The sequence below is a fragment of the Dasypus novemcinctus genome, chromosome 8, assembly GCF_030445035.2.
Source record: "Dasypus novemcinctus isolate mDasNov1 chromosome 8, mDasNov1.1.hap2, whole genome shotgun sequence".
In the NCBI taxonomy this organism is placed as follows: domain Eukaryota; kingdom Metazoa; phylum Chordata; class Mammalia; order Cingulata; family Dasypodidae; genus Dasypus; species Dasypus novemcinctus.
The window spans coordinates 10,801,572-10,824,454 of NC_080680.1; the positions used below are offsets into that span (position 1 = coordinate 10,801,572).

General features: G+C 51.3%; 2 protein-coding genes across 3 annotated transcripts in view; one reads left to right on the plus strand and one right to left on the minus strand.

Annotated features, from left to right (window-relative positions):
- Positions 1 to 8,593, plus strand: part of SHC3 (SHC adaptor protein 3) — a 183,447-nt gene extending 174,854 nt beyond the window's left edge. Inside the window, exon 13 of the mRNA XM_058301443.1 lies at positions 364 to 8,593. Coding sequence (XP_058157426.1) covers positions 364 to 492 — 129 coding nt within the window. The 3' untranslated portion in view covers positions 493 to 8,593. The remainder of the gene's footprint in view (positions 1 to 363) is intronic.
- On the minus strand, positions 7,616 to 22,521 carry S1PR3 (sphingosine-1-phosphate receptor 3). Of its 2 annotated transcripts, none has more exons than XM_004481424.4 (2): positions 22,274 to 22,521; positions 7,616 to 13,323 (listed from the first exon to the last, which is right to left on the minus strand). In XM_004481424.4, exon 2 carries the CDS (start codon positions 13,160 to 13,162, stop codon positions 12,026 to 12,028), a length of 1,137 nt encoding a protein of 378 aa, XP_004481481.2. In that variant the 5' UTR covers positions 13,163 to 13,323; positions 22,274 to 22,521; the 3' UTR covers positions 7,616 to 12,025. The 2 variants fall into 2 exon arrangements, with proteins under 2 accessions (XP_004481481.2, XP_004481482.2); XM_004481425.3 differs by lacking the exon at positions 22,274 to 22,521 and adding an exon at positions 17,994 to 18,745 and having other exon boundaries at positions 9,515 to 13,323.
- Positions 22,522 to 22,883: the final 362 nt, after the last annotated feature.

The following is a 22,883-nucleotide window of genomic DNA, read 5'->3' on the forward strand; positions in this document are numbered from 1 at the left end:
CCTGACCAAGCCACCCCAGGGAAATTCCCGGGTCTTCCCCGGACAACAGGGTGCTGCTGCGTAGTGCAGGCCGGGCGGGCAGAGGTCCCGGGGTGTGTGTGGGGGGGAGAGGGGTGTGGGAGGGGGAAGACCAGACCCCAAGCCCCTCCCCTGGGGCGGGCAGGAGGGAAGGGGCTGCGGAAGGGCCCGCGGAGCAGCGGCCAGCGACTGGCTGGGTCGACTGACCGTCCACAGGCTCCAGGCTGTCGGCAGGTCCCATTCTCAAAGCAGCGGCCTCTTGCCCGGCCCTTCAGGGCGAGCTCGGTGCATTGTCCTTCTCCGCACCTGCGGCAAGTGCTCAGCCTTGCATTGCTTCCTCCACAGATCCGCACGAAGGACAGGGTTTTTGACAGCATAAGCCACCTCATCAACCACCACCTGGAGAACCACCTGCCCATCGTCTCCACGGGGAGTGAACTCTGCCTCCAGCAGCCGGTGGAGAGGAAGCAGTGACCCGCCGCAGGCAGCCTGGCCTCCGGCTCTGCGCTCGGCCCCGCAGGCAGGAACGCGTGCTTTCTTCCCCGTGGATGGGCGGGGGCTGCGGAAGCTGGGGCAGCCTCTGTAGGGCCGGGTTCTTCACCAACCCCAAACAGAAGGCTTCCTTACCTTTCAAGTTGAATACACGTGTTCCCATTTCTCATATGCATATTAAAGGTGTACATACCTATACAGCCTGTACAAACAATCCCTCTAATATTTATATTTTTTAAGACTAAGAAAGATTTACGACTCATGTTCTGTGCTGTCCATTTTTACTGGAAAAAAAAAGTTTGACAGTGTTTGTCTGGGCAGAAATTCAATTCGACTGACCCATTCCATTGGGGAATTCCATTAGGACGGTGTGAGTTTTACTTAATAAGCACAATACAAGCTGAGTAGAAGGCAATTAGTGAGTTCTCAGTAATAAACATGGAATTGAAGTAGAAAAAGTCAAAATGCTATCCCAAAGAAATCTAGCTCTGCAGTGAGAGCTCTCGGAAGTCCTGATTCTGAAAGCATGGCTATGCTTTCTGATGGGGAGTTCCAGTCCTCTCAAAGATATTGGTGCCCCGTCTCCACCGCAACTCCCACATTCTCCGCCGTGCACACTGTGCATGCTTGCGTCCTACCCCTGGATAACTCACTGCAGCTCTAAGTAAACAGCAGGCATCAATTTGTGACTCTGCTAAGGACCAGAATGCTGAGACTTGTTGCATATGTATTCGGTCTGGTTGCCCAGGGTTTCTTGGAGGAACTCGTTTTACTTCCAAATCTGGCTCACACAATAAGCCCCATTCTCGAAGGTCTTGACCAGCAATGCTTCCCTTCTTCTTGACTGTATCATGGAGGGTGGCTGGGGGCTGAGTCTTGGTTTCTCGCTCCTTCTTGCCAATGGGTTACTTACAGACTGCTGTGGGAGCTGCTAGTCAAATTGCTTTCCTCCCCTTGTTGACAGCAGGGGGAGAGGCATGTGTAGGAGCTGTGCCCGTGAGAGACACGAGAATCTTTTCTCAGAGTTGAGCCCTGGAGATGCACGCGTTGGCCATTATGCCTGGGCCTCCGTTTGCCGGAAGCTTGGTGAGAGGTTCAGGATGCTGTGGATTTCATTTGAGGTTCAGTTCCAGGAATGCCTGTGGAGTGAGAGACCTTGCTGTCTCTACAACAGCGTTTACCAACCACTCCATGAAAAGGGTGTACCCCTGTGCTGTGTTTGTCTTGAATCCTTTGAGAGAAAACATTGTGGTTTCCTGCCTGGTCACTTGGCAGTAGGACATTGACTGTGTCTATAACTCAAAAAAAAAAATATATATATATATATGTATATATATATATAGGTTGAGAAGACCCCATGATTAAAAAGATGTCTTTCAAAAGACAGATGAATGCTTACTTTCTTTGGCACCCACTTAGCCATGCTAAGTGTTTGCTCTTGTCCCAGTGAAGTCCTGTAGCCTCCAGCACCCACCTGATCTGTGGGTCTGAAAGCTGCTTGGATCGTAGTAGTTTGATGCTCTAAGAGTGAGGAGTTGGGGTGCGCTTTGCAAGGATCTGGTCCTAACAATTAGCACTTAGTTCTAATGCTAAGTGTGTGAACCCCACGGGGCGTGTGTGGACAGAGAGGTAAGATGGTCAGAACGGAAACGGGGTAGTAACTAATGGATGAGATGGTCTGAGGGCTTGTCCAAGACTTCGTAGTTCGCTTTCTTTGGTGCTTTGCCCTTTGAGAGTCCAGGAACTCCAAGACGACAGTGGAGCCAACCCTCCAGAATGTTCCGCAGTGTACTGGAGCTCTGTGGGAGTCCTGGCACCAAGTTAGACTTCCGTGCCCTCCCGAATGGTTCTGGTTTCGGGCTCAGTGCCGATACCCTGCTCCACGTTATCCAGAGCAGCGGCAGCCGACTCAGGCACGACCAGGTAGACGTGGGAGATTGCGACGAAACCTTCCCCTCGTCTCCTGGGAGGTGATGACCTCATAAATGTGTAGGAAGGTCCTGTCGCCTCGACGTGTGGCCCTCCTCTGTGGGTGAGTGCTCACTATATGTAAAAATACACAGAAGGACTTTCCTTTTGACGTTTCTGCCCTTTCCACGTTGCAAGGCCCAAGAGGGAATGCTCGGGAGGTAACAGCAAACCAGAAGATGAAAGCTAAAGCAGCAAGAACACCTTAAAAATGGGCCTGCTTTATTTTTTTCTTGGGGACTAAAGTATGGATAATCCGCAGTTTTAGTAACTCTCTGCTCTGAAGTCAGTGTTTATCTCAATGGCGATAAGCAATATAGATAATATTTTTTTGCATGAGAATCAATTTAGGAAATTGAAAATATGGGGGAAGCTCAAAGTTTTTCTTTTCCATAAAATTCAAACTATGGATTTTTAAACTCAGATTACAGGATCACTTGCAGTGGAAGAGTGCCCGTGAAAAACGGGCACTCCTTTTTAGCCATGAAAGCAGATTTGAAATGCAGCCGAAGGCAGCGGCTTTCCATTTCTCCCATCTCCTCCGTTTGTAAGGCGTGACAGAGCTGACACGCGTGATCTCATCACTCCTTTCAAGTGAAGCGGTATTACCGTGTCCTCACTTCTCAGGCGGGGAAACTGAGGCTCCGACTGGCGCCGCGCTTGCCGCACTCGCCAAAGGCCACGGGGTCTGCGCACAGCGGAGCTGGGATCCGCTCCTCCGCGAATTCAGCCTGTCGCCAACTCCTGCCTCGGGCCCACCTGGCCTTGGATCCCAGGACTTGGGGACAAGCGCGGGACCTCCTCCCCGCCCAGCTTGGGTCCCGCTCCTTCCGGGGGTTTGGGGGCCCCCGTGTCTGCCCGCGCGAAGGGCGCGAGCGGAGCGCCCCTCGGCCGTGGGGCACGTGGCTTTGCGCTCGCCGGGCCCGGCGCACCCTGCTGCTCCCCGGGCCGTCGCCCCGCGCAGCCAGACCTCCAGGTCTGCGGGGAGCGCGAGTGGTGAGACCAGAGCCCCCAAATGGTCTCTCTCTGCTCTTACCCCGGAGACCCCTCCCCACCTCTCTCCCCAGGGCCAGCACCCACGGGTCAATTCAGGCTGGTGGAAAACGCCGTCTTAGTCCTGCTGAGCTGCGCCGGGGTCCCGCTGGGGTATCCATAACTGGGTTAAATTGGCTGCGATTGCTCCCTTTCAAGCTACCCCAGTGGCTCAGGGCGGAGCAGCGTGATAAACCGCAGTTCCAACAGCTCTCAACGTGACGCCTTCGCTGAAGTCACTCCCCCCACCGTTTCAGCTGGTTTTTTTTTTGGTTGGTTTGGTTTGAGGTTTTTTTGCTTTCTATATTTGAGGGGCCAGATGCTGGGCTTCTGCGCAGCCTTTGGATCGTGTAATTCGTTTGAGCAACTATTGTGGTTGGGGCCTTCTTAGGTGTTGGGGTACATAATCCTTGAGGATCTCCCCCTGGAGGTCAATTCCAGATGAAGGTAGAAAGCGGTCAGCCATTGGGAGGAAGTAAAGGACTGGACCAGAAAGGAGGACAAGCCCAGGGGACGAAGAGGGGCCTGGGCAACGCTGTTTTATGCCCCCCCCCCCCCGCCACCCCCCTGGAGGGCTCCGTACTCAGAGCCACCATCAGCACGTGGCCCCCTCTGTGCCCTGTCCTGGGGTCCCTAAGACGTGGCCCCCCCCTCCCAGAATGGGACGCCTTGTTCTGGGGAGCCTGGGAGTCATGCTTTAACACAGAGGTCCTGCGGGGCGCATGTCGCTCAGTGGTTGAGCATCTGCTGCCCTTGTACGAGGCCCCGGTTCAATGCTTGGTGCTTCCTAAAAAAAAAAAATGGGGAACTAAGGTCCTGGTCCTACTTTCCCCTGAATCTGTCCTCATGTGTGTCCACATCAGGGTCACACGCTGCCCTCCTGGTGGGGTTTGGGGGTAGAGGCATCTGAGCACAGGGCCCCCGCGGCAGGTCAGACAGGCTAGTAAGCCTCTTGGTTCTGCCTCGAGCGAGCGTGTCTGCGCCCCGGGGTGGCCCCTGCCAGCACAGCGGCACAGCGGCCCCCGTCGTGAGAGCGTGCTGGGAGGGTCGGGGCTGCGTGTGAAGGCTGAAGCCTCCGTGATTCTTCATTCCATGAAGGCACACTCAGGTTCTCCATCATTGGCTGAACGGTTGGCTTGGGTTCCAAACGTTGACCTTCCTGAAAATGGAAGGTCAACTGTGGGAAGATGGCAAATGGGAACTGCAGGATTCAGACAAAGCTTTGAATTGGGTTTCAGAATAATCACCTGGTCCTGTCGTGGAGCCTTTAAAGTTGGGGGAAAAACATACTCCTGGAACATATTGCCAATCTAGGACTGCTGTATAGGATAACCAGGAAAGGAGCTTCACAGAGTAACCCAGTTGGAGGAGTCCCCACTTTTCAGAAGAGGAAACTGAAGTCAGGAGTCTTCCTGGAGGGAGCGGAGGTGGCTCAAGTGCCTGAGCTCCCGCCTTGCACATGGGAGGTCTCAGGCTCAGTTCCCAGTGCCTCCTGATAAAACAAAAACAAAACAACAAGCCAACAAATGAAAAAAAACAATTCAGGGGAGCCGATGTGGCTCAGTGGTTGAGCACCGCCTCCCCATATGCAAGGTTCCAGTTTCAATCCCCACCCCCGGTACCTCAAAAAAAAAAAAAACCTCTCTTGCTTGAGGGTGGACGTTCACTGAATGAACCTAGAAACAAAGTGCAGGACTTACTAAGGGCCATCAAGGCTTACACAGGAAGCTCCGTCCCTGTGGAAAATGTCATATAGTTCCTCCCTCTTTGATTTGTGTTTGTGCTCCATCTCAAAATGCTTACAGCTGTGTGTCTGTTTCCTCTTAGTTTGGGTTCCTTCAGAAGCAGAGCCTGAGACAAGGATTTGAGAGCATGTCGTTTATTTGGGGGATGCTCCCAGCAGTAGGGAAAGGAAGGCAGCCCATGAAGAGAGCACGATCAGGGCTGCCACCACAGTGTGGGCACTGGAGCTCAGTCCACTGGGGGACTCTTGAGGCAGTGCTCTACTGTCTCGGGTAATTTATACACCAAGCCCACCACTGACTGAGGGCTGTTTCCAGGGACTACAATACCCTAGAATTCCAGCTTGCCCCGTACACACCTGGGCACACAAGCAGCGACAGGTGTTTCTAATATATGCACTTGGCTTGGGAGGCGTGCATCAGAACCCCAGGCACGCCTGTTCCAGGGTCCCACTTCAGCTCTACTGAGTCTGAACAGCTGAGGGGGTGGTGGGCCCGGGAATTTGTATTTCAAATCAATTGTGAGGTGCTGTTTGTGCTGCTGGCTGGGAGCCTCCGCTTGGAGAACCACTGACATAGATGAGCTGCCAGTCCTCACCTGTCTCTCATTGACGGTAGTGCCCCCTTTAATTTATGATGATATTTTCATCCACTTGGTGTCCTGTATCCCAGGGGCCATGCTGTGCACTTAAAAGTGGAAGATTAATAAGCATTTATAACTCTAGGCGATCATTGCTGGCAGATAAAATACCATCTGCCAACCACAATTTATTTATAATGGGATTTATACATATTTATAAGTTTGCAAGCAACAAATGCACAGTTTTAAAACTGGCACCTTTTATAGCCGTCAGGAAAATTGCAACTTTATACCAGGACTTGTGAATGTCAATCGCATTTGTGTGTGTGCGTATATATATATATATATATATATACTTTTATTAAAGTGGATGTGCATCGCTCTATATGTAGACATATGTAGATTGGCTGGGGGCGTGTGCATCCTGGGATTCCTCATCAGGATCTAGCTTCTTTAAAATTGACAAGGACAACTAAAAAGTGGAGCACAGATCTCAAGAGTTTGGGGAGCAAGCAGGTCCTGGCATTTTGCAGATGCTACAGGATCCGGTAGATAAGATACAGGAGTCCATTATGGGAAATTATAGTGGGACAAGAAGGGAGATAAGCCACAGAAGGACAGGGCCGAAGGACAGAGGGGGAAAAGGTAAAAAGGGAAGGTGGGCCCAAATGCATTCAGACGAAATCATGTATGAATCCAGCAGTGCACAGCTCAACGCGACACTCACCTTATCTATCAAAAGAGGAATGTGCCTGCAGAGGTGAGGCTGGAAAGCACCGTGGGCGATCGCCCCCATCATGGCGTGTTCTGGACCTCCCTGCTGCACGGCCACATCACGGCTGACACTGGCCACAGGTCTTCCTCTCGGCCTTCCTTGTACTTGAGTTCATCCACTCAGCAAGTATCTACGAGCCCCTAGGCAGCACGCACTGTGGGAGGTGTAGGGGACAGAGACACAGCCCCCGTGGTTTCTGCCTGCCTGCGTTTATAATCTAGCGGGAAGAAGCGCGCGCGAGTGTTGGAGTGTGCGAAGTGTTTCAGTGGTGGCTAGATACCGGGGGGGGGGGGGGGGGGGGGGGGGGGGGGGGGAACCCAGGTCCGCCTGGGGAGTCAGGAAGTCTTTGCAGAGTCGGCAGTGCCTGTTGAGTGTTAGGAGAGGTCCCTGGAGGCGGGGCAGGCTGCAGGAGGAGGTCAAGGGCACCACTGGGAGTGGGGGAATCGCCAGGACTAGAGGGGGCAATGCTGGAGGGAGGGGCGGCTGCTGCAGCACCGCTTCTTTCCCCTTCCTACTTTCACAGACACTCTGCCTGAATCCTGAGGCCCCCAGTGCTTGTGGCTGCTTCCCCCGCGGGGAGAGCCACGCTCAGTGGAGGGAGGGCTGCAGGGACACCCCCTGCCACCCTGAGTTTCCCTCGTGTTGCTCTACCTGGTATTGCTGTAGGTAGAAAAATATGCATACGGGAAGTAAACGCTGCGGTCTTTCACTTTTGAGGTAACTCATTCACGCTCATCTAGGAGCTTTTTACCACATCCAGTTTCTAACCATCAAAACCTAGCGGCCATTAACAAAGCAGAAATTAACGGGCAAGTCCCGTCTGTGAACACTGAATTACTTTTTTGGGGTAACAGCTATGTGTTGGTTGCAAGTGGAATGTTCTCTGTTCACTTGACTTTTGAATATAACTTGTTTCAGAATAAATATTGTAAAATTAAGTAAACGAATATTTCTTTGTACTCAGAATTAAACAAGAATTAAAGCCAAGGATTAGGAGATGACTCCATGTAAATTTAACATGTAATAATACATTATTTATTACTTTTTAAAAAGCATTTGGATGGTAAATTATGCATCTTGATAAATGAATATCATTTGAAAATACCGTGGTTTTTTTCCCCATTCATTTTTGTGAAACACAAAAAAGAATTATTGTAAAGTTCTCTGTCTTGGCTTATTGCCAGTTCACCACTTTCTACTTTGCTTTTGGAACAGAATTGGCTTTTTGGACGTTCTTGAGGAGTGGAAATACAAAACGGATTTGAAGGGGAGCAGGCATAGCTCAGTGGTTGAGCGCCTGCTTCCCGTGTACAAGGTCCTGGGTTCAATCCCTGGTACCTCCCAAAAACAAAACAAAACAAAAAAAACAGATTCGAAGTTTTCTAATTTATAAAAACTTACTAAACCCTAAGCTTTGAGCCGTTTTGGAGAGGTAGCAAAACAATTGGTGAGGAGAATTGGCTTAAGTTTCCTCTTCACCTTTAAGGAATCCATTTCCCTCCTTCAGGAACTGATGTGATTTCCAATCATTATCCCTTCACAGTGCATCTAATGCAGTGCTCTGCTTCTGGGATAGCCCAGTGGAGAGGCCCTCCCAAGTGTCACCACTGTATCCCAAGGGTGGAAGATGACACACTTTAGGTAATGCTGCACTTCTCCTTAAAATTGGTTATTGGAAAATGTGCCTTTATTATCGGAATAATGGCTTGTGCATTTCTGATTATGTAGCAACCCTTTGGATCTTTGACTTAGATACTAAAAACATTTGGGTATTGAGGTTTTGCACTTGTAGATTCAATTTAAAAGCATGGAATTGCTCATTTAATTATTCTAAGTTTTCTATGAAATACACCTTGTTAAATTTCTGGGAAAAGCATCATGACCAGGCTCAAAGGGTTGAGAGAAACCGTTGTTTTCTAAATTGTTTAATTGTGTAAACGACTGTAGCTGTAAGTCTGTTGGCAATAAAGAATATTGTGAAAAATCTCTTTGATTTGGATGAGACATCTTGTATGGTTTCGCAAAAGAGAGGCCAAGTTCGGAGAGTTCAAAACTTTTCCAGAGAAAGTGGATATTCTCATTTATTCCTCAGGAACACTCCTCAAGGAAACAATCACAATGAAACCTTATGCCACCTGCCAAGGGTGTGAAGAGAAGATAGCGACTGGGCAGAAGCATTCACTAAGGGAGATTTATATTCAATGATGTGAAGCAGCTTCTGGTTGGGTCTTGGACAGAATCAAAGACACACAGTGCAGGAAGGATTTCTTCATGAGTTGGGACAAGTGTTAAGTAGAACGCTGGCCTCTTTTTTACGTAGAACATAGGATGAGAGGCTAAAACTTACCATGTGCAAAGAAGAAGGCTAAGGTAGAGAGGCCGATTCCCACCCGTTCTGTCCTGGTACACTAGATAAACAAATAAATAATGGCAAACAGAAGAAATGTTGCGTCCCTCACCACGACTCTTACAATTTCCCCCCAATCCCACAAACAGCCCACTGACCTTTCTCAACAGCATGGCTTGTCAAAATCAGCTATATTAAAACACCATCTATGAGAGTGGGGGAGTTTGGGGGGAGCAAAGGTTATTTGGGGTTCTAAAATTGGTCTAGTCCCTGAAATGCTGAGAAACACCGTACCGATGACAGGCAAGCCTGCCAAACTGCACTACACAGGTGGCCTTCGAGATAACAATCCAGCAACAAGAATTCCCAAAAACAGGTTTAAGGCTTTTCCGGTCTGTTATTGTTTATTTTTAACGAACATTTATTGGAAATACTCAAAGTTACTAACAGAAATGGGATTTAATGCATAACTTCTCTGTGTGTGTGTGTACTGGAGACACTCAACTTCTGAATCATCTCAGGCCAACTAGTTTGAAGGTGCATACTTGTACCAAAGCTTATTTTTAGTCATTTATTTATTTATTTATTTATTTTTGCGTACATCAAATGAACAGAGTTACCTTTTTGGTGGATTTTTAATTCAGATGGCTGAAACATTTTGTGTTATCTCAAAGAAGCCTCACATCACCCCACAAATATTGATACCTCCTCGTGGCAACAGTGGACGGGGCTCCCTGGAAGCCAGTCGATGAAAGCTGGCATCCTGAGATACTGGAGAAGATGGGGTTATGATGCACAGTTGTATCCATATTAGCTCAAGACATAGGCAGGCCCCCAAGGAACTCAAAACTCTGATACAAATCAAGTTCTGAAGTCATTTCTTTACTTAAGTGAAGGCAGAATACCAAACACTTTGGCTCACAAATGTATTTGGTTTTTTGTTTTCTTATCCCAGGACCTTTTCTATTAGGCATTTGGTAAGAGAATAAACTACTCTGCAGTGATGGAGAGAAAGCAATGAAAAATGTCACCAGTGACCATCCCTTTAAAATTCTTGGTCAGTTCACTGATATTACCACCCAGCACCCACGGAAATATTTATAGAGAAGAGCAAATTACATCAGATAATAGGAGTCAATTTCTCTTTGAAAAAGTTATCAATGTATAAAGATCTCTATTTTGTTTAGTCTTTACTCTGGCAAAATTCTCACTGAAACCAAAACTCCAGGGGGCTAGAATCCTTTTGAAGGTGGGTTGTTTGTGTTTTAGTTTTCAAAGCACTCAAGACATCAACTCTATGTGCTTGCAAGAGCTCTGCAAATGTGCGCACTTTTCATCTATTTCATGTTACCTGTAGAGTCCTTGGGGGATGGTAGATACAAAATTGCCTTCTAGGTAATCCCTATATAAGGTCAACAGAGTGGTACAGGTTCAACCTACACTGAAAAGTAAAATCACAGTATCATGGACATATTGTTGAAGAATGCATAAATTGCCAGGTGACATTTTCGAACCTGACAATTATATCCTACTAATAGCCACCATCAGTGTCAACTTTCAGGAAGCTGTGGAACTGCTTAGAGCCCCCAGCTATGTAGCTGTGACAACATTGGGTAGGGGCGGGGTGCACGGTTTACTGACGCGTGCTTTCCTAATAGAGCATCAGCCTCACATTGGATCCAAGTGTTGTCTTGGAGATGTCTCTTAATTCAACATAAAGTTTCCATTACATTAAACAGACCCCCACTTCCGGCAGCTGGGAAAGAGCGAACAGGTCAGTGGTCTGTACCCTGGCTTCACCCTCGTGGATTCTTGGTTGGTTGGTATGGAAGACTTTGGCTGGCATTTTGGGGATCTGGAGAAGCCCCAAAATAATCACACAGATTGGCTTCTGGATCTGCTTAAAACTATGTCAGGGGAGCAGATGTGGCTTAAGCGGTCGAGCTCCCACCTCTTACACGGAAGGTTCCAGGTTCGGTTCCCAGTGCCTCCTGAAAAAACAAAACCAAACAACAAGCAAAACAAACAAAAAAACAAACTCAGGGAAGCCGATGTGGCCAGCCTTCCACATTTGAGGTTCTGGTTCAGTAACTGGCCCCGGTACCTCAAAAAAACCCCCAAAACTCTGTCAGGCACCCGTGACTGTCCCACCTTAGGAGGACCTGAGCCCGTGGAATTAGTTCTTTCTGGCCAGGGTCCTTCTGACCTGGGCTTTACAAGTGAAGACCCTTCTCAGGATGGTTTCGGGCCAGATCCACCCACCTGAGACCCATGATGGGCAAGCCCTTTCGGTGAATTTTCTTCACTGCAGTCTTCATGTCAGCTGAGAGGCCTGGGAACAAGATGTCCACCTGATTCCCACCAGCTATGTCCTTATGCCTCCTTCCCTGGTGAGAACCTATCTGTATAACCTGTTTGCAACTGCGTGGCATATGGCAACATCACGTACCGTACGGCAAACTTCTGAAACACAAATGCTATGTAACATAGAAATGTACAAATATCCAAGCATCCATTTTTATGCACGATAAATGTAGTGTAGCGTTATCAAAACTTCATCCTGGGGAGTGAGTGTAGCTCAGTGGTGGGGCACCTTCTTCCCATGTACAAGCACCCAGGTTCAATTTCAATCCCCAGTACCTCCTCAAAAAAAACAACATAAAAAACATCATCCAGAGGCACACTGAGAAATACTTGGTGCACTGATGCGACAGGACCTTCCCTCTCCATGAACAAGAGAATGGGAGGAGAGATCCAGCCCAAGGTCGTGGACAATGTCAGCAGCTTAATATGGTGTCGGAAAACTCCAGGGCTCGATGCAGACAAGGCACATGCCTACATTGAAATGCAGTGGCAATTCCTTGGGTTCCACTCCTTAGGAGACATCCCCGCTGGGCAGGCATCGGGCCAAATAAAGTAGATCTCCCGAGTCACCACTCACAAAGCACCCACGTGGGAGTGATGCATGCAAGAAGTAAGAACGTGGATGCAGCGCCGCCTGCCGTGTCCCCCTGTGATTTCACTGCACAGGCACGGAAAGATTCGCCCTCTGCTCCTTAGAGTCGATGCCCTCACTTGCAGAGGATACCGTTCTGCAGGGTTTTGTTTTTGTCGGTGATGCAGGACGAGGTGGGCATCTGGGAAAGGTCTTCCTTGATCTTCGGGGAAAGGCCGCTGTGGTTGCTGCTGCTCGATTTGCTTCTGCTGGGTTCGAGAGCAGGCTGGATGGGCGAGGAGCGGGCGCCCTTGCGCCTGACCAGGCAGTTGCAGATGAGGCGGAAGAAGGCACGGCGCATCTCCTTGCTGGCCAGCGTGTAGATGACGGGGTTCATGGCGGAATTGAGCACCGCCAGCGCGATGAACCACTGGGCTTTGAAGAGCACCGCGCACTCCCTCACCTGGCAGGCCACGTCGATGAGGAGGAGGATGAAGAGCGGGGACCAGCAGGCGATGAACACGCTCACGACGATCACCACGGTGCGCAGCAGGGCCATGGACCTCTCCGAGTTGTTGTGGTTGGCCACGTTGCGGCTGCTGGACTTGACCAGGAAATAGATGCGGGCGTAGAGGACGACGATGGCCGCCAGGATGGCGATGAAGATGCTGATGCAGAACGCGATGTACTTCTTGGAGTAGAGAGGCAGGACGGTGGAGCAGTCGGGGAGATTGTGGAGGCAGTTCCAGCCCAGGATGGGCAAAGCACCCAGGGAGAAGGCAATGAGCCAGCACATCCCGATCAGGAGGAAGACGCGGTGCTTCTTGTTGGCATCGTACGGCCTCATTTTGATCATCGTCAAGTGTCTCTCTATGGCGATGGCCAGTAAACTACAGGTGGATGCCCCAAGAGCCACGAACATGCTGCCCTCCCTTATGAACCAGACCGTCGGAGACAGGCTGAACGTCTTCTTGCCGGACATCAAAATGTTGACCTTGTAAGCTATGCCGGCCAGCAGGTCGCAGAGAGCCAGATTGCCGATGAAAAAGTACATGCGGTTGTGAAACTTATTGTTTTTCCAGATGGCAATCAAGACCATCAGGTTCTCCAAGACGATGAAGCTGCAGATGATCAGGAACAGCACGGTGGTGAGCGTGCTGCTCTTGGAGGCGTCCTTCAGCCTGCCCGCCAGCTTCCCCACGTAGTTGTAGTGCTCCTGCAGGGTCTCGTTCCCCCAGGAGGGTCTCTCTTGGGGGGTGAAGACAGTCGCCATCACCTGGAATTCACGGGCAATTAGAGCCAAGGTCCACAAGAGGGCGCTCTAGGAACATCCTCGGGGCACTCTTTTCACGGAAGGACGAGGAACGCGGCTCCGCGGGGGCTGGAATCATGATTTGCTCATCGAACTCCAACAGGGACGTCGAAAACAGGCTCCTGCAAAGGAGATAAAAGGGAAGGGGGCGCCCCCGTTGATAACACTGAACACCACCGAAACAACAATGAGAACAGCGAAGCCCGAGAAAGGCATGGAAAAACTACAGCCCTTGGTCACGGAGGGGCCACGGAGTGGTTTCTAACTACACTGCAGACCTGCAGGTCACTGAGGGAGGCCAGGAAAGTAATTCGCTGTCTGCATTTGCCGGGCTGGGAAATCCAATGACTTAAGCGGCAAGATCACTCAATCATATAATGACGACACACAGACCCTGGTGAAGGCTCCATCAGGAAACTCGAAGCACTAGGAAATGCTGCCCAGGCGGTCCTCAACTACCCCTACAAGCGCTGGTAAACCAGTGTCCCCAGTTAGCAAGAGAGAAACCGAAGATTTTCTCAAAACCCCAAAAAAACTGGTACAGAATCCGCAACGATGCCCCCCAGCACCCCAAGACGGCCCTGATGAATTCTGGGGTGACATCATGGAAAGCAGCCACACTTCCGGGACAGCCTGCCCTGGTACTGGTGCCAGAGCCAGGCCACGGGTTCTGATGGGCGGTAGGTCTGCCCGGGGCCTGACCAGACAGCTGGGGAAGAAAGAACACCCCAAGTGAGCAGCTGTGTCTCAGACCCGTCAGGAAAGGAATCAGTTCCTCTGGAGGTTAAAGCAAGGACAATCAAAAGGACTTCAAGTTTGCCTTAAAAAAAATCAGGGGCCTGACAAATGTGGCAAAATGTTGAACGCCGGTGGGCCTGGGAATCTGGGTGGAGGATATGCTGCAATTCTCTGTGTGGGTTTTATATTGTTTTTGCAACTGTCCTGCAGGTTTGAAGTTATTTCATAATAAATTTAAGAACGAAGAAAATCGAGAGGCCTGAATATTGGGTATAACTGTCTAATTCCCCCAAATGAAAACCAACCCATTTGAGTCAAAAGAACCAATACACGTGGGAGCAGTAGTGAGATGGTGTAGGCAGTGATCCAAAGATCCAGCCTGAGGGCTCCTGGAGGCCACTCGTCACCTGCCCCACCCTGAGCAGGTGAGATCACCTCCAAGTCCCACCTGGCTGCGTTGAAGTGGATCTACCTCCTTCAGGGTTGACTTTGAACACATTATCAAGACAGACATTGTTTTCAGTGGACTCGTTTATTTTAAATGCAATTTATGTGCATAGCTCAATAGCCAACTCAGATCAAATGAGGTTCATTTCAAACCGCCTCCTCCGTGTGGCAAGTGAAGACTTTTTCCTTTCCACAGCCCTGAATTTGGCTCAGCGACAAATGGACCCTTCTCTACTGCGATGAGGCTCAACCTTTCGGGACACGAGGGAATTCAAAGGCCTCATCCGCCCACCTGGTTCGTTCTGGGTTCGGAGCCAGGCCCACTGAGGGTTTCGGACGGAGGATCGCAGTCCCCCTGGGAGCTCTGTGGGGGCGGCTGCCCTGCAGGTGGGTGCTGCAGAGGTGCCCAGGGATGCTCTCCTGCCACTCCCGGGCGGCCGGTCCCAGGGCTCGGCGGGTGCTGCCAAAGCCCTCCCCTCCCCTTTGATCAGTTCCGGGGGGCCTTGGATTTCCTGACACCTGGAAGAAACAGCCCCATCGTTCCCCTGCAGAGATCCCTGCCAGTGTCATGGAGCTTGTAAGAATCCACCACGTGGGCTCCAGCGTCCCTCCGGCTGTACCTGCTCCCTGGCACGTAGGCTGAGTGCTGCCTGCAGCGAAGGAGGGCTTGGAAGGGCCAGGGCCACGGGTTGGCAGAAAGCTTTACACTGTAGCCAACACCCACTCCCGCAGGTAAGAAGGAAAAACAAGCCAGTTGTGAGCCAGGGCTGATGATTAAGGAATAGCAAGGGTCTCCCCCTTCCAGGATGAAGCCACGCCAGGAAGAGGGGGACCTGGAGTCTGCCCACGCTGCTTCCAAGCCAGGAGGTGCCTCCTTGTCCCCAGGGCCTGGGACCCGGCCAGGAGGCCAAGGGGATTTGCCTGCAGATTCTCCCTGGACACTGACGGAGGGACTCAGGTGGGCTCCTTTCCCTCCAGCTCCTGTCAACTCCTGCCTCCCCGAGTTTTTATTTATATCCTGTCTACCCTCCAAGTCTCAAGTCAAATTCTACCTGCTTGTTAACTTTCTGCAATCAGCATAGCCACCAGGGACTCTTCTCGGAGGCTCTACACCACTTTTAAAAAAATTGCAGGGAGTGGGTGTAGCTCAGTGATTGAACACCCGCTTTCCATATACGAGGTCCTGGGTTCACGCCCTGGTACCTCCTAGGGAAAAAAAAATTGCAATCTGTTTTTCTAACAATAGAAGTAATGATAGCAGCTGATATTTTCTGGGCACTTATGCACGCCAATTAACGTGGCAGGCAGTTTACCTGGAATATCTTATTTAATACTTGCAGCAACATGGTGAGGTCCTTATTATTATTATTATTATTATTAAAGAACTGAGGAGGAAGGGGCTGAGGTGCCAGTCCCACCCCCACAGACAGTCCCCACGGAGCTGATTCGACAAACCAGACCTTCATCCTCCACCTTCTGGAGTCCTGCCTCCACCATCAGACTGGCAGCTCTTGGGGGTGGAGACCCCGTCGTTCACAGCACCTTGTACATTAGCAGGTGCTCAGTGAATGCCTGTGCTATTTATTATCTGCTCACCCCTTCATTCGTTCATTCACTCATTCATTCATTCATCTGACAGCAGTGCGTGGAGAAGCTCTACGCCCCCGGCCGCACCCTGCTGGAATTCCATCCCCCATCGAGGCACCCCATGGGCGCATCTGCCCAGGTCTCAGCCCTCCCCCACCTCACGATGCCGCACACAAGGAGAACTTCAGGCCCTCACCCCCGGTTATTTTTACCACCCCTTCTAACATTAGCGCCGCATTCAAAACAGCTGCCCGAGCAGGAGTTCTGCTTTGTCACACATCGGACACTTGGCTGAACTGCACCAATAGTGTTTCCTTGTTCAGGAGAAGCAGCCCAGAAAAAAAGCAGAAAAAAAGAAACGAAGGCGTCTTATTTCCTCAAAGGCAGGATGCCCGGGGGGCGGAAGTCATTATACTCGTGGAACAGAGGAAACAGCCGAGGGTCAGGCTGGCTCAGTTCACACCTGCGGGAGGGGCCTGCACACCGCAGCATGGTGCGGCAGCCTGCTACACTGCGTACTGTCCCCGCCCTTTCCATGATGCCACCGTGTTTTATTGACCTAAAAACGTCCCTCGCTCGTCTGCCACAGCACCGGGGGATTTCTGCCCAGGAACTGATACTGGCAAAGCCCGTGCTAAGCCACGGCGCACAGTCACCCCCCAAGGTAGCTCTGAATACGAAGAGAGACTAGTGTCAGCCAAAGGGATAAGGAACGTGGAATCGAACCTGGATTCCAACCGAAGCTGGAGAAAGGCTCCGAGCACCAGCCCTGGCGAACCACTTCCCAGCGTGCTACACACCAGGAAGCCCGAAGTGACAGGGAGCCAGACGCCAGGCTCTCTGCACCTCCGCCCCTCCAGCCCCGCCGCGTGGCGACTCCGCTCCGCCATTCGATTCCTGATTCCTTTGGAACGCTCTTCCCTTTAAAAGGGCTGGATTTGGACCTGCTCTCGGGAGTAAAGAGCCAGCGGCACAGGGGCCCACCATCCCACTCCGCAGGCTGCGTCTTTCTGCCTGTGCAGAGTTGTTGTAAAAGGAGCGGAGGAGAAAACAAGCAAGCAACTGACACAAATAACCAGCAATCAAATAACCACAATAAAGACAGTGTAAAATATGCCAGAGACACATCAGGCCAAGAGTTTTGAGGGCAAACTTCATTTTCCCCTGAATGCCTGGTTCAGCGTTCTCCTTAATTAAGCGCCTGTCTTGAGAGCCCATGGCTCAGGACCTCTTTGGTTCGACGCCCTTCGCTTCCTCTTGTACACCTGAAAGGCGTCTGCACTCTGGACCACGTTTGGCTCTAAGTGCTACTTTGGGTCGAAAGCATCCCATGGGCCGGAGCTCAGTTCTCCCCTCCACACTTGGGAGGTCCTCGAGTCCGGGGGATGACCGCTCTGCGCTCTCCGCCACTTCCAGTTCCCCTGGGGCGCCCTGCTGGCAGAGAGGGCAGGGGAGGGGCCATCCCTGGGGAGCAGCCCCCTTCGGAAGAGCAGGACTGTCATTGCCACCTGCGTGCAGAGGGGCTGGGTCACCGAGGGATGCAGCCTCCCCGGGGGCGGCCCCTCCTCTGCCCACGGCGCACAGCGTTCCCAACGCCGACACCCTCGTGAGGCCAGTGCCCCCGTCATGTCACTGCCTGCTCCCCAGAGTCGCCGACTGCCTGGGCGTCCAGTCCCCTAGACGAGTTGGGCCTGTTTCTGACCTTTATATAAACGGAATCCCATGGCAAACAACTGGCAGGCCCATAGGTCATTCTCAGGGCTCCCACTGTGGGGTCCCCACTCCACCGAGCTACGCTTCCGGCTGTGGACAGCACTGCGAGGACCGGGGGCCAAGCGCTTGGATGTCCGTGGGCCACCCTGAGAGGTGAGGGGGTGGCGTGAAGATGCTGGACCACCTGCCCTGAGCACGGGCTCCGGGAGGGGTGCCCGCAGAGCTTCCCAGGGCCCCATCTCCGTGCATCCTGCCAACGCCTCTGCGCGTGAGCTAGAGGGCAAGCTGTGCATTTTCTAATACTTACCTTTTGCCTTATTTTAAAACACGAGGGTCTGTAGCTGCCAGTGAGCAGGTTTTGCTTTACATTGTTAGAGTTTGGTCGCTGCTCCATTTCCACCTGCACGCTTAAAAATAAAGCCTGATGCTGATCAATGTGGCTATGCGCTGACGCTTTCATTTGTCTTCAGAAAACTGGCAATCTTCTAGGAGATCCAAGATAAGGAACATCTCCAAGACAAGGATGCTTAAGGATGTTAAGGATGCTCTTTCTCCTTAACAGTGGTCTTTTAACAAGTAGAGTCCACCTGGGAGCTGCCAGCTTGAGCGGATTCTCCCTTGCAAGCTCATTAGCACGAAGCACTCACGTCCAGGCGCCTGACGGGAGGCAGGGAAGACCCGTCCTCCTCACTCTGCGCTACGATGGCCATAACTATTTCTTTGTTTCCATCCTTCAGTTAGTTCATAGTCAACGCCCACATCTGAACTTTCTGTAAGAGTATTCACGGCATGCTCGTTAAGTTTGCTTCACCAAACTTAACCTCAAAACATTTTAACACCAAGACTTTGCTTTTTGCCAGGAAGGAACAGGATGCCTTCTGGATGATAACTGTGCTGAGTGTGCGCCCAACTCAGGCCCCGGCCGATGCCAGGGGAGCTTCTTACCTTCTTCTTCATTTCACTCGGAGCAACGAGCCTGGGAGGAGGAGGGCAGATGGATTCCAGATGTGCTTTTTACTCTAGCAATTTGACTTTCTCTACGCATGTCAACTTGAAAAAATAAACTATAAAAAGAAGGAAAAGGGGAAAAAAAATACAGGAATGTATTTTCTCCAAGTCTAGTCTTTTTCTCTCTCCCTCTCTTTAATGGCATAAAAGAAAAGCACAATAAGACAGTGAGAAAATTCTCCTGGTCCAATGCAGGAGGCTATATTTTAAAAAGACATGTTTAAAAGGCAAAATAAAATAGTGCATCATCCAAACTGAGTCAGAACCCCAGCATTTGCCAGTGAGTAAAGTTTCTTGGAAAGCAAAAAATTTTTTGTTCCACGCAAAAGAATTTAGAAAGGACACAATGAGTTGGCCATCCTAGGACTGCAGCAAAATCACTTACTATGAATGCTTTTTCTTGCCCCCAATTTCTTAGGTGCTTTCAGAGATACTTCATTACAAAACGCCTACAACACAGAGGAGTCTCGTATACTTGACACTTTGTTCTAGGCCCATTTTTGGAGGCCCCCAGTTAAATAACAGCCATTTGAGATAAATCAGGGAAGGGGTTGGCATTCTTTCCCTCCTCCCTTTTATTTTCATCAGAGCATGAAAACAAATTAGCACCCAACTCAGTCTTTCTGTTTCCAAATGGCTTTTCTACAAGTCATTCTCTCTGGCAAACAAGGCTCGGGTGTTCATGTGAATCTGGGAACAGCCCAGGAAACCCCAGATATTCAAGTTCTGTGTCAGAGGATACTTGGGTATATGTCCCCGAGCCTCTGCCTCAGGGGGCGTCCTCCGGGGCTTCCAGCCGTGCTCGCTAGAAAGCAACTGCTCTTGGTTCTAGAGCCCTTCCCTTACCTCCTGTGCTTTTCAGCCAGGCTTTTTCAACCATTTCCACTCTGCATTTTCTCAGCGAGGGCACAGAATTGAATTCCTCTCCTGCTTGCAGCAGGACAAGCGGAAGCACATGCATGTGAGCTCTGCAATGCACCTAAAGGGGTAGAGCTTTGCAATGCACCTAAAGGGTAGGCAAACAAGAGGCGTCCAGCCCGAGCAGGCTCCCACAGTGTGGGCCCTTCCACCTTTCTCCAGGGCAGCTGTCTCATCTGATGACTCCACATCTGTGCCAAGCTGCCCCTTGTATGTGCTCTGTCTATCATCTCCAGGTGCCACAGCAGGAGGAAGGGAGGCTAAGGGAGGGGGAGGGGGTCTTGGCCTTGGCAGCTCAGCTTGGAGGAGGCTGCACTGGGCCGGGCATCCCATCCAGTTCTAGGATGGCTGTGACCTTCTTCCCTGTCATTTACCTACAAGGTGACGAGAGTTTGCCAGCATTCTCTCCAAACGGAATCACTTCTAGCTACCCAGCTAGCACCAAGTTCGAATGCTAATCTGAGGGCTTTGACGGTAATATTTGGAAAATGTTGAAGCCAAGGAAACAGCATGGCACCTTCAAGGTCACGGAAGGTCGTCTGCCGGATTCCTGTCCCCAACTATGACAACCTGACACCAGATTCGCTGGATGAAAACTGAAAAAAATCCACTCATTGGGTACCATGTCCTCCATGGAACTATTTTTTTTCCTCGCCAATTTAAGAGGCCCATCACCATGTCCCTCGTAGACACAGCTTCAAATCCTCAAAAATAGAAATTTAAAAAAACAGGCTGACTTTATGCCCCAGAGCTGAGACAGCATAGCTGAAATGTAGCATTAACTGAAACCAGATATGCTTCCACTCAGTATATCCTTGTCTTCAAACATCATATTATCTCCAAAGACTTTTGGAAGATTCCCAAAGACAATTAAGTAATTCAACAGGAAATGTATGGTAAGGGAATGGCTCCAAAATTATTAAAGAAGGAATTATGAAGCCAAATGCAAAGACATGCAGAGGCCCCGGTCACCCAGGGTGCCATGGCTCTGGCTAATCTAAACGGACTGCCCAAGGTTGTTCACCAGCTTTGCCAGCACCTGGGCTCAGGCCAAAGACCCGGCAGAAGAAAAAGAGGACCTACAATAAGGCAACTCCAAAATTTTCAAGACGATGGCATGTTCAAATTCTCCATTTTTCTATAATAAAATAAATACACACACCCTGTAGATACTGAAACAATTTTAGGAAGATGGAAGAGATACCATGGAATCAAGTTAGTATCATAATATCAGGCAAGAGGAAAATCATTGCCCTGAGTCTCGAGAAACAAGGTTATTAGGCCAAGACCTAAAGCTCCTCCTGCAGGAAATGAGAAATATGTATCCTCATGTGGTAGGAAATTTGGATGAGCATGCACTTAAGGAAATTCACAAGTGTACAGAAGAAAATTTTGGAAGATGAGAAGGGGCGGAGAAATTACTTGGTGGGTATTTTGGGCAGGGGCCATGTTGGGGCTCGCTTTGCCTTTTAGAGCTCTAGTGTCTGGGGGAGGAGCGACCAGTTGGCCCAATGCCAACATCTGCTGAGAAAACCCAATGGTTCTTCTATGACACCCAAACTATTCCGCATTAGCATCGAGTTCTGCACCAGTTACGTAAGAGATTGCACAGCTCCTGGTACTTCCACTGCTGCCTGAGTACAGCCCACCCAGACACACAGACCACCCCCTCCGTCACCAGCACAGCCAGGGGCACGGCGGGCCTCAGTGGCCACACGCTTGCAGAGCATAATCCTGCCCTCACGCTTTCTACAATTATAAATTTCTTAACCAGGCCCGCAAGATTTTCATCTATGAAGAAAAAAAATACTGAAAAGATGAAATAAGAACAGTGATTATACACAGTTTGTACTAATATCTGGGCTTTAGAAAGACCCGTAATTCTGGGGTACTCAATTCCAGCTAGTGGAAGGCCTACTTCTCGCCCTCACCCCTTTTTCCCCCTTCATGTTCAAACCAAACTGCATTCCCTTTAAAAATTCAATATCAAGTCCCTCTCATATTTAAATATAAAAACACCATAAATATGCCTTTGGCAGTGTCCGTGGCTAGCAAGCAAACAAGCAAACGAGAAAGATAAAAACCACTTTAAAGCTGGGCTGTTAGTGCCAAGCGGCAAAGCTGGCACAAGCCAGAGCAGGACTAATCGTGGCCCTTCTCTGAACGACGTCTCAGTTGTGAACCGGTGAAGGGCTGGTTTTCCGTGGGAACCTCATTAGTAGAGTCAGACTTTATCTTCCAGCCTCCGATTCTGATAGTCCTAATTGCCTTGTTTGACAAACAGAAGGAAAACTGGAATTTCGCGGCGAGCACAGTGAGAAGGAAGGATTTTCCCAGGCGAACGGCCACAACGCGTCCCCCAGTGCCCGCGGAGCCTCGTCCGGGGACGGCGCCTAACTTTTTAATTGTTCGGGGGACAGGTCAGCTGGAACTTGTCGAGGGAAGAGCCACCTCTCGCTGCTTCGGGTTACCACCAAACGCTCCAGCTGTAATTAAAAGGGGTCATTCCCCTGCCGCGGCTCGGTCCCTGGAATGAGACCGGATGGAGACGCGGTGCGCTCCGGCGGCTGCGGCGCTCTCGACGCGCTGAGGTCCCTGTCGCGCCGGGGGTCGCTGGAATTCAGCCCCCCGCCCGACTCTGCCCAGCCCCTGCCGGCTCACCTCTACGTGGGAAGGGCGCTCTGGCCACCAGCATCCTGGCGGGTGGCCCACGACGGAGGGTCCGGACCCCCCTCCCTCCGTTCGGGTGCGCGAGCTGGGCTGGGGAGACGGGGCAGTCTCGGGGCTCGGGCGGCCGCGCCGGGCCTGGGGTTGGCGCTCACACTCGCCAGCCGCACCGCTCCGGCCACCGCGCGCGGCGCCGGGTGTCCCGTCGCGCGTCCCTAGTACAAGCTCACTCTGCCTCTGCCGGAGCAAGCCAGGGCGCAAACTTTTCCAGCAGCCCGCCGGGGCGGGGCCGCCCGCCACCCCCGCCCCCGGGGCCGCCCCCGCGGGCCGCGCGCCCCGCCCCGCCCGCAGTCCCCGCCCCCGCGCCCGCTCCCAGGCTTCGGGGTCGGTTCCCCTCCCGGCCCCGGCGCGCTCGGCTCGCAGGCCGGCCCCCGCCGCGGTTCAGCGGGACTCCCGGTGCCTTCTCGCCGAGCGCCCCGGGCCGCGTCTTGGGGGGCACCTTCTCCTCCTCCTCCCGGGCCGGCCTCCACACCCTGCGCCCAGCAGGCCAGCCTCCAGGGTGCGGGCCTTGGGCGCCCGAGGACCCAGCGGCGGCTCGGTTCGG

Excerpts from the sequence above, each read along its gene's own strand:
- S1PR3 (XM_004481424.4), bottom strand. The coding sequence starts at position 13,162 with ATGGCGACTGTCTTCACCCCCCAAGAGAGACCCTCCTGGGGGAACGAG.